Source organism: Argiope bruennichi, chromosome X1 (genome assembly GCF_947563725.1).
Source record: "Argiope bruennichi chromosome X1, qqArgBrue1.1, whole genome shotgun sequence".
Taxonomy (NCBI): domain Eukaryota; kingdom Metazoa; phylum Arthropoda; class Arachnida; order Araneae; family Araneidae; genus Argiope; species Argiope bruennichi.
This window is the reverse complement of record NC_079162.1, coordinates 53,453,007-53,465,375: the sequence shown is the minus strand read 5'-3', so window position 1 is coordinate 53,465,375 and position 12,369 is coordinate 53,453,007. Positions and strand designations below refer to the sequence as shown.

At 30.7% G+C, this 12,369-nt stretch overlaps 1 protein-coding gene across 1 annotated transcript in view; it reads right to left on the bottom strand.

Annotated features, from left to right (window-relative positions):
• LOC129958804 (uncharacterized) overlaps positions 1-12,369 on the bottom strand; it is a 269,909-nt gene that overhangs the window by 150,852 nt on the left and 106,688 nt on the right. Inside the window, exons 26-29 of the mRNA XM_056071493.1 lie at positions 10,881-10,964; positions 9,318-9,466; positions 4,614-4,711; positions 2,464-2,735 (exon numbers count right to left, since the gene is read on the bottom strand). Coding sequence (XP_055927468.1) covers positions 2,464-2,735; positions 4,614-4,711; positions 9,318-9,466; positions 10,881-10,964 — 603 coding nt within the window. The remainder of the gene's footprint in view (positions 1-2,463; positions 2,736-4,613; positions 4,712-9,317; positions 9,467-10,880; positions 10,965-12,369) is intronic.

The window sequence follows — 12,369 nt, the reverse complement described above, 5'->3', positions numbered from 1 at the left end:
TCAATTTAGCCCATATTAATTCAATCTAAAATATTCTCTTATTTCCTAATCCCAATCCATTTTTTCTATTTAATTAATTCAAAAGAAGCTTTGTAAAATACTTTAGTCAGCGGTTCCCACGTTCCGAGTGAAAGGATAAAAAAATGCTGATCTAAACAAATTCTTTTTTAAAAGATCCCTGTGTTTCCTTTGCTTGTGATTGACAAGTGTCAGAAATCCTATAAGAATCTTAATAGTATATTAGCACTGCGAAAAAATATTTTCTCTATCGATATCTCATGTTATATAAGACCAGGAATAACTTATTTCTGTCTTCTCTTGCTTAATCTGTTGCTGTGAGGGGACGTGCCTTGTCCGCGCCTTTTGTAAATAAATATGCATGCCGGGCTGGTTTAGTTTAGTTATATTAACGTCCCGTTGTAAAGCAACACTAGGGCTATTTTGGGATGAACCTCGTAATTGTGAAATGAGCTGGCACCCCCCTCTCCATGCCACACACCAGCGGGAGGACGTCTGGCATGAGGATTTAACATGCAACAGACCCCCTTACACGACGATTCTTCTGTGGAATCGGGTCTCGAACTTAAAACCCTACTTCTCACAAGCTGAGACCTTACCACCAGGTCACCACGGCCTTTGCTTCCCGGGCTGGATTAAAGCGAATTTAAAAATGCAAAGTGTTTTCACTGTCTTCGAAACTGCCTTCTGCTTTTAAAAATAATTTTAAAAAAATTAAGTGTTTGTGTGTGTACGCGCGCGTGTGTAAGCATATAATTTTCTAATCAGAAGGTAGTTTCGAAGATATTGAAGAAATTTTCGATTTTTTGACGTCGTTTTATTTCATCCCAGAGAAGTACGCATTATTCACAACCAGGAGCGACGAATACACATACAACACAGAGCAACTCAAAGCAAAAAATGAAGGCCAACTGAACATTTTATCCCTGATCTTATATAACATGAGACTTCTGACACGTGTCGATTATGATTGGAATTTCTCACATGTGGCGACCTCCTTGACAAGAGAAACAGAAGGATCCCTTCACTCGGCACGTGGAACCACTGACGCAGTCATTTTTTTAAAGAAAGCTTCAGTTAAATTAATTAGAAAGAAAAAGTGGAATAGGATCAAGAAAGAAATAAGATAATTTTTTTAGAATGATTTTGACATGGGCTGAATTAGGCTAAAAAATTAGGAATAAATTAAATTATATTATATATATATATATATATACACACACACTGAAGTGCCAGTAAAACTGGTACACCAATTAAATATCGTGTAGAGCTCCCACGAGCACGCAGAAGTGCCGCAACACGGCATGGCATGGATTCAACTAATTTGTAAAAATATTCTGTAGACAGATCACATCATGATTCCTTGCAGGGCAGTCCACAAAGCCATGGGAGTGCTACGTGGTGGAGTTCTTCTAAAGGTTGCATGTTACAGAACATCCCAGATATGCTCGATAATGTTCATGTCAGGGTAATTATGTGGCCAAGAGAGGGAACGAAATTCAGAAAAGAGCTCCTCAAGCCACTTGGTAGCTACTGTAGACCTGTGTGGTCTTATTATCCAGTTGGAATTGTCCACGTTCATCAGAATACATACAGCACATAAAAAGATGAAGGTGATCAGAAAGGATGTTAACGTTCCGCTAACCTGTCACGGTCCAGTCCAGACGTATCAACAGTCCCATTTCATGCCAACTACACACGCGCCATACCTTTACAAATCCTCCACCAACTTGAACAGTTCCTTGTATGCATGAGGGATCCATTCATACATGGGGTTTCTTCCATACACGTACACGGATATCCGCCCGATACAAATGGAAACTTGACTCGGCAGACCAGACAACGTTTTTTCCAATCATTTCCAATCAATGACGGTGTTGGCGAGCCCAGGAAAGGCGCAAAGCTTCGTGCCGCTGAGTCAACAATGGTACACAAGATGGTCTACGGCTGCGAAAGTTCATATCAATTACGGTACGTAGCACGTACGCTGACACTTGTTGGGTCTGCATTCAAATCCGCAGCAATTTGATTAAGTATTGAACGTCTATCTCGTGTAACGATTTATTTCAGCCGTCGATGATCCCGTTCTGTCAAGGTCTTTTTCCGGGGTACCGCTGTCGGAGATTTGGAATTTTGCCGGAAACTTGATATTCGCAGTATACCGTTGCGAAAATCCAAATTTCATCGCTACTTCGAAAATGCTGTGCCCATCTCTCGTGCGCCGACGATTAGTCCCCGTTGAAAATATCATAAATCTTGATAACCTGCCATTGTAACAGCAAGAATCGATGTAATAGCCTCCACAGACAACTGTTGTATTATATACACACTCTCGACCGCAGCGCGTTACGCTGATTGGTTGAACAGTTCCATTGTTTGCATACGACCTGCTATAACAGTTTTTCTGGCTCTTCAGTGTATAATAAACAAAATGTAATATTTTACCTTACTCCCCATGATTGTTTCAGAAGTTTTCACGAATATTTCTAAAGCTTTAAGACTTTTTTCGACACATGATGTAATTTCTAGATCAGAACCAGAAAGAGAGCAAATAAAACTGTTAATGGCATCAACTATGATGAAGAGATCCATTTCCTTTTCGTCTGAAGTGCGAGAAATTTCTCCACGGAAGCCGTGAATTGTGTAATACATTATGCATTGTTCAAAAGTCACGCCATTTTCATCTAGATCATCAGGGTGGAATGATGATGCTATAGCTGAAATAAATTTGTTAAAAAAAATTAGAAAATGATGATTTTTTTTTATTATTATTTTCAAATATATTATATAAAAGGATTGTTTTATTGTTTCAATTTTAAAAAAATTTCATCACAAAACACATTTAAATTTATAATATAATATCACTGTGCCATACTATCACACTTAAATTATTTTAGCATATAATTTCATTAAAGAAATATTAATAAAAATTAATTCAGCTTCTATAGAGTAAATGAAAAAGTATTTTACATACTTTAAATAGTAATTTAATCCCCCAGAATATTTGTAAATGAAGAGAATCATCCCAAGTTTCATTTTTAATCTATATTGATAATAAAGATGAATGTGTGTGCACATGTATTTTGGAGTTCTACAAGCTAGCCTAAAATTAACAATTTTGGAACATATATACATTGAAAGGAGGAAATTTGGCACTTTTTTGTGATAACATCTGAAAATATTATTGCACAAAAACTCATTTAAAACAATTGCCTTTTTAATGATAATAAATTTAATAATCTTGAAAATTTTTGGAATTTTTGCAATTTTTAAAAAAATATTTTTTAGTTAATTTCCAATAGATTATATTGTGACATGAAATTTAGAAGATAGATCAAAAGGATATTTAAGTTTTTAATAGCACTATGAAGCTATTAGTCTATTTCCATCAGAAAGGTTCAGGTGCATTATAAAAAGAACTTAACTAAGACAGTGTTGTCTTAATGCTTTGTATGTCACATTCATTCAAATATTTCATATACATACTCTCGAGGATGAAAACTTGCACTTTGAAACTATTTCTTTGAAATTTTAATCAATTAGAAAATGCTACATCATATCGGTTTAAATTCTGTTGCTCTTTCCAGTGATAAAATTTAAATATAACCACAAAAGGAAACTCTTCCACACCTGAAGGTATTCGGATAAATCTGAATGACTAGAACATCACGACAGTACTTGTAGGAATTATGGTTGAGCCTTAAAGGCCATCACCTTCCACAATACAACTCATCCTGTATTAAGCATATCCTGTCATCAATAGGAAATAACTAATCTCATACCATTTTTACACCCACCAGGGTGTTAAGAAACAACTACAGTGCCGGAAGCTTCTCATTCACATTTTTTTCCTAGTGCCCTTGGGGGAGGGGGGGGGATAATTGTAAGCATAAAAATACAGACAAAAAATTACAGGAATGCCTAGTTCATTGAAGGAATGGTGTTATTTGGAATATAAATAAATTTTGGTGCTGATGCTATTAAGACCAAGTTACAGAAAATATTTAAATTTTTAGCAATCATTAGTCTTAGTGAACCATTAGTGGCCAAAGGGAACTAATTACAAATAATTAAAGTCTATAGAAATAATCTAATTGTATATTTCAAAATTCCTTACACTGCTTTTATCCAACTGAAAAACTTACAGAATTCATGATATTGTATAAAATAAAATTAGAATTTTTTTAAAGCACTTAAAAACAGAAAAACTTCATAATGATTCTTATGATTTCGTTTACACAAATACTAAAAATTCTAATAAAAAATCATACTGATAAAAATAAGAGCACATAACTAATCCAAATAGTAGATTAAACAATGAAACAGATATCACAAATACTTAATGAATTTGTTTAACAATAAGATATTGTGAAATCTTATGAGTCAAAAACAAATAAATTTCTTCATTCTTTATATCCATATCATAAAATATTGACATTACAATTTATATAAAAAAAATGGTAATTGTGTATTAACCACATGTAGCAATTAATTGCCAAAGATCTGTATTGTTTAAAAATAACACAATTAAGTCTAAAATTTAATAAGGGCATATATTTAATATACAAATACCTAAGAAATGAACCAAATCATACCTAATATTGCCACTAACAGAAATATATGGGTATCCAAAGGCTTCATGACATCATACTCAGGGATAAAAATTTCTATTCTTTCACTAGGTAAATTCAAGCTACCAAAGAAAAGAAAAAGTAAAATGCTTATATGTTTAATTTACATGTAAACAAAACAAAGACAACCTATTAAAATCCTGCCTAACCAGTTTTGGATACCAACCAAATTATGAACAAAAAATAAAAAATAAAAAGTTTACTTTTATATGGATGTGTGGTTTTGATTTGATATTGAACAATATAAATCTGTATGTTTACAGTATATATTTTAATTTAAAATATTTATTATATATTTTTTATTCAAAATTCAGCATTTTGCTTTTATATGCAGAAAAATGAAACATATCAATTTTCAATGTTTATTTATATTGTCTGGATAAACAAATGCTTAAATGGAAATACAAAATGCTACAAGCAACTGCATTTTAATATTAATTATATTTGAATTTAATTGCTAAAACCTAAGATAGAAGAATCATGAAACATTCATATTTCATGGAAACAAAATTTTAAATATCTCAAAAAATAATAATCGATAATATATATTTTTGATTAAATGGTTAATCTTATAAATTTTTCACTGATATTCATTTTTTTTCAGCACTGTAATAATATTAAAATTCATGAAAATAATACTTTGACAGAACTCTTGAAACATGTAAAGATTTTATACAAGTAAAATGAAATTCAGATTCTAAAAAATTTTTAATCATAACAAATGGCAAAAAAGAATGCAACCCCTTGATAAATGAACCAAACTCATTATATAGAATAAAAATAATTAAAATTTTGAATCTTAATAAAATGTATATGAGGGTTGTAAATAAAATAATACAAACATATATGAAGAACATTTTTTAAGAAACATACAAGCAAAATTACATTACATTTCTTCAATATAATCACCAGCAAAGTCTTATACCTTTTGCTGGATGTTAAGAAACTGCAGGATATCATTGACAAGGGATTGTTTTTTCATGTCAGTGATGGAACGTCCACTGCTCAGCTCACAGATGACATGTCAGGAAATTGGGTGTCTCAAACAGGTTCTTTAAATTTAAGAAAGTGGTTGTAGTCATAGAGACTCATGTCAGGTGAGTACAGAGGGTATTTCACCTTCTACATCCATCATCGGAAAAGATCATTTACAGCTTGTGTAACACGAGTACTGCCATGCAAAAAGATGAGGAGACTGTACCACAATAAACATGAACATTTGTGCTAAACAGATGGGTGCCAATGATGTTGTAGAAGTCAGAAATAGTAGTCTGCATTGATAGTTCCTCCTTGAGACACAGCAAGCTTGATAATGACACCCTTGTAACTCAATGCCACAATCAGCAATCTTCACCTGGTTAAGTTTCTGAAGAAACTTCTGTGGACATAGCAAGCTTGAGTGATGATTAGATTGTCACTAATTTATGCTCATAGCTCAAACTCAGGTCTCATCAATGCAAACAATATGATGCAGAAATGTTTCTCCTTTATTACAGAGAAAGATACCAACTAGTGAATATCAGTGCCATTTCTGTATGTAAATGAGTTGATGTAAAACCCAGTGAGAAGTTCCCTTATTTTAAGATTTTTCTTCAATATATACCACAAGGTTTGATTGCTAAACAAAACTTCAATGGATAATTTCCGGACAGTCCACTGATAGTCAGAAGAAAGAAGACCACTTATGATGTTGAAAAATGAATGACTAACAAGTATGGAGCAAACCCGCAGTCTCTATCCAATCTGCACTAAATATTTTTACCCATAATACAGACATCCTGTATAATAAAGCATTCTCGCCGCAGACTTCAGGTAACCCTTGATAACACTGTGAAGTGCTTTAGTCACCAGTAACTTCGATTTCAATCCAGAACTGCTCATCACTTGCATATCTAGTAGAAACACTATAGTTCACTTCAATGAAAAGCAGTAATTAACCTTCTACTAGATCGATGGCTTTATATTACTTTCTAGGCTACATTGCCATTACTTATATATATATGTGTGTGTGTGTGTGTGCGCGCGCGCGCATATTATATATATATATATATATGAGTATAAATATATGTGTGTGTTTATGTATATACATATATATATATGTGTGTGTGTGTATATATTTATGCGTGTATATATATGTGTTTGTATGTACACATACACATATGAAAACAAAAATTTCAAAAAACATAATTTCATATATTACTCTCACAGCGTGAAAGTGCCAATTAGTAAAAGGCTTTTCTTATATTCATGTTGCTGTCTGCAAAGTTTTACGTAACCATTAACTGTGTGTGTGTGTGTGTGTGTGTGTGTGTGTGTGTGTGTGTGTGTGTGTGTAATATTAAAAAGTCGACAAGGATAGTTTCCTGTGGAAAATGATGAAATGAACTAAAAGAATTAAAATTAAATCCGCTGGCCAGGCCATCGCCGCGCTCCAAAGATGATTGCTTCGGTCCAGGTTCGCCAGCTGCGATGTTACCGTGGCGAAGCTCTTTCATCGCCGTCACCTTCGGCTGCCTCCGGCCACATCGTTTCATGCAAACCGTAGTCCAGGGTCCGGTCCACTTCCCGTTGAATCCTCTGTATTCCGTCATGTTACCGCATCGTCGATGGTACCGTGCCTAACCTGTGACGTCATCCGACACTGCTGCTTAATACCCTTGTGCTTGTGCTCCATATCGTCATGTGCGTGCTCCTTATATCTTCAAAGAGTTGGGGCTCCTTGTCATCATAAAAATTTACTGGCTCCTTGCCTGTGCTGAATAATCCCGATCTCGACGTAATTTCCTTTTTATATCATCACCACAATATAATACTCGTCAGTGGTCTCCAATGCCAGATTGAATCACCCAAATTTCGAAAATATCACTTGTGTGTTACATTATCAACTCAATATAAAAATAGCCTGCCGTAGTCTCCATTTCCAGTGCTCAAAATTGCATTTTTGTGATTAATTAAAAAAAATGAAATAAAACGACGTCAAGAAATTAAAAGTATCTTCATTGTCTTCAAACTGCATCATGCTTCACAACAAATAATATTACATATATATATATTAAACTCTTAATTTAACCAAATTAATTTCAAAACTTTATCTTAATTTAACCCATAGTAAAATATTCTCTTATTTCCTGATATCATTCCACGTATGAAGCTGTGTAAAAATTACTGCGCAATCAATCTACGTATCAAATAAAAGTGATCCCTTCGGTGCCCTTGTCAAAGTGTCAAAGGTCAAAACGTGTACTGAATTGGCGCGTGGCCGGAAATCCCATGTTATATAAGACTAGTGATAATTTGTTTCGTTCCTTCTTTACTTCTGCTTTTGTGCAGCGCAATTCTTGTAAATAAATCATGATTGTCTCCCAAGAGAGAATAAAAAAAGTCTCTTCATTGCTTGTCAAACCTGCAGTCTGCTTCAACCAAAATATGTTATTATGTATATAAGCATTATTTTGTTTGAAGCAGAAGGCAGGTTTGAAGACATAGATGAGACATTTTACATTTTAAAATTCTTTTTACTTCATCGGAAAAGCATAATTATTTACAAGCAGAGACGCGGACAAAGGATGTCCACCACAGCGCGGCGCAAAAGCGGAAGTGGAGAAGACGAAGCGAAATAAATTATCCATAGTCTTATATAACATGAGATTTTGATAGGAAAAATATTTCTTCATAGTGCTAATATATTGATAAGATTCTGATGGGGATTTCTGACGCATGTCAATCACAAGTAAGGGAAACACAGGAATCTTTTAAAAAGAATGTGCTCACTGGACAGTTTTCTATCCCTTCGCGCTGAGCGTGTGAATGTGTCGTCGGCATTTAGTCGATTCAGCAATTTTATAAAGCTTCTCTTGAATTAATTAAGTAGAGACAGTGGAATTGGATCACGAAATAAGAGAATATTTTTAGAATGAAGTTACTATGGGCTAAATAAAGATAAGATCTTGGAAATTAATTAAATTGAAATTAAAGTTTAATATTATATATATATATATATATATATATATATATATATATATATATATATATATTGTGCACATGCCAGTCATTTATCACATAAATTTCAAAGATGTCTTATTTATTGCAATTAGTGATAAACTGCAAAAAAAAAGGCAACAAAGATGGAATATTAAAATTTAATTATATTGGCCAATGACATGTAGTTAAACCTGAAGTTTGCTATAGAATGCAGTATTGGCTAAAATTTAACGGCAAGCAGTTTATACATAAGCAGTATTTCACTTTAGACTCCATTTTCTCCCATAACAAGAAAAATGGAAAGACAATTTAAAAGAATAAAACTGAAATAAAAATTTATTTTCATAATTTTTTTTTCGTTTATTAATAAAATCACTACTTGAAGGTGGAATGCCATGTTGCATACTCCATTTTATATAAAGCACAGGGGCATTTATAAATAAAACAATTGACATAAAATTAAGAATCAATTTTAAATTTATTTCATTGAATTCAGTTTTGAAATGAGAAAATAAAAATAGAGAATAAATTGTTGATCAAATTTCTTTTTTGAAAATAAGAATTAATTAATTTTTGCATATAAATTTTTAACCAATTCCAAAATTTAGTGCACCGAATAATTTTTATTTTGATACAAGAAATGAAATAGTACAATTTAAAAAAATTTTAAAGGCAGTTCTTACTTACCTTAAATTAGAAGATAAACCATTTAACAAATCAATATAATTTTTATCAAAATCATTAGCTATGTAATATTTTATAATCTTTAAGCACTCTTTTAGCAGTGAACTGTTTGCAGGCTTTTGACGAGTGACATGAAATACAGACTTCATTATCTGGAAGAAAAAAAAATATTTAAATCCTCTTTTAAAAATCAGATACTGCAGAAAGGGGGGAGGGGGTATTTTCTACTAATATGCTGCTAAAATAATCGAATCTGGAAATTTCTGGATACATTAAAAACTACACACAGAAGCACAATAGAAACAAAATGTTTGCACTACTTTATAACTGATCTAAAAAAAGATGAATAAGTATCAATATGAAATTCTATGGAAGTTTAGCTTATTCAAAAATACATAATTTCATGCAATGCATAGAATGAAATTAGGTATTGCTGGATTGTGCTGATATGCTATTATTGCACACTGTATATTTGTAGAATTTTGGAATTAATAATTGCTTTGATATATTACTTGAATTCCTTGAAATTAACATAAAACATTCAACAAACATTTTCCCATAAAATCTAATATGAAAAGGAGTTAGCAAAGCAAAATTTGAAACTCAAATGGGAGGGGAATGGGGGGGACAACCTTTTTTTATAAGATTTTATATCATGTCCAATTATTCTACGAAACTTAGCACGTAAGCAATGGGAGCAAACATTTTAAAATTTTTAATCGTTAAAATTTTTTTCAATACAATAGGATTTACATAATATGAGTATCTTTCTGATTTGTATATTTTAATTTTTTCCAAAATGCCCTCCAAAATATAGTTGTTTGATTTTTAGCATCTTACAATTCAAAATAATTATATCATTTGAGTCTTATTAGTGTTCTTTGTCATACAAAGATTGCCATAAATAATAGCAGCTTATTTTATATGATATCAGATGGGGTATATAATTGAAATTAATGGAGAAAGTACTAATTTTTATCTTTTATAAGAGTGTACAAAAGATGAAATAGATCTAATTACATTATTTTTCAGTGTATTTAAAAAAATTTAGGAATGAAAACTAATCACATCTTGATTAAACACATAAGTTTTAAAGATCAACTAATCATGAAATTTCACAACAGTCTCAGAAAAATTATACAAATCAAAATATATACTAAAAAAGTATCACATCATCAGAATTAAATAGACTTTTATGATGTAACACTTATGATGTAAACAGCTTGATGTTACATAATAGTATCATTAAGAAAGATAAGAAATGGTGCAGAATGTATTAAATATATAAATATTTAATGAAAATAATTAAATAATAAATATAATGTAAGATATAACAATATGCAATTTTAATAAACATTACTTTTTTTTTTGAAACTTTTGATGAAAACAATCTTTGTAATAAAAAAAAATCTTAATATTTTAAGATGCACAATAAATGACGAATTAAAATTTTTAAGTGGTTTGAATCAAAAAATAAAAAAGATTAAATGAGCTACAAAATTAGTTAATTAGTCAAATATTTAACATATATGATAACACAAGCTTTATTGAAAAGTGAACACTTACTCTGTCTACATGCAATGCTACAGCATAATTATTTTTTAAATTGAGCTTCAAAGCAGATGAAGATGTGATAGGTTCATACTTAAACTGCAAAAAGACAAATACATTAAAATAAATCAGCTAATGAACATAATTTTTTGTAATAAAAATTGAATATTTTAATTAAAAGGCTGCTGAATAATTTCTTAGTATTGTCTTTTTCTTTTTTTATAATAGAATTCAATTTGAATGTTCAAACAACACAAATTTATGTGGCTAAGATTGTAAAATGCACATAATTTAATTATTCTGATATAATTTTAATCAGTTTTTATAATATAAATTTTATTACTTTTAAAAAGTTTAAATTTCATAAGCAAAATTTGTAATAACATTTATTGGCAGTATAGAATATCGGATGAAAACAGAAAAGAAAAATAAAATGGTACATAGCAGGGAAAAATGCATTGTCAAAATACTTACAATCCCACTGTGAAGCAATATGAGGGCTATTTCAAAATATAATTTTGTGCCCATGATTAAATTACAAGATTGATAATAAAAATGCAGCCTCTCTCGACCAATTTCTATACAACAACAAAATAATGTTTGACATACAGTGGATTTAATGTTTACTAGGTTTATTATATATAGTGGAAATGACATGGACTTGTGATCTTTTATTTTTGAAGTTCAGACTGCCTACAAAGACTGCAAAAGACTTGCAAACTACAATAGGGTGCATAATTTTTGTGATTAACAAAAAGAAGTAATTAAAACAGTGAAAAATGCTTGCCTGCTATTTTAGCAAAATTTAATAACTGCGACAATATATATATTTATATGGTAAAGTTCAATTGAATAAAAAGCAAACTAAATTAATTTTTAATAAAATATATTAATATTTTAAATGCATTGATTTATATTGCATAATGCAGAGAAAGTCAAAATTAATAGCTTATGAAGAGTTTTACTGCCTTAGATCTATATAGAATTAAATTTTTTCAATGAAAATTTAATAAAACACATGGTAACCATCTTTTGTGAAATTAAATCATTAAATGATAAGCATCAGAATACATGCCAATTAGAATCAAAATTAATCAATAAAATTCACTTAAATCCAAAAGAAACAGAACACAATCAGTTTGAAAAAAATATTACAATGCATAATAATATGCATATTATTTTTACTTGGTGGGATCAGATTCAACATATTAAGATAATATGCTGACAAATGTTGAATTGATTTAATTTACCTTAATTTTGATATCAACTGCAAATTATGTTAAAATTCATTTTCTAGGAATCATTTATTAAAATTCAGTTATTTTTTTTAAAAAGATTATTATGATTGAATTAAAAAAAACCCATCATCTGGAAAAAAACAATTGGACACATCTGCTTGAAATATTATCAAAAAATTTATTTTACAAAGCTTAATAAAAATTGTCACAAAATTTTTTTTCTAAAAGAATACGTATGAACAATTTAAACTAATATTATAAACATG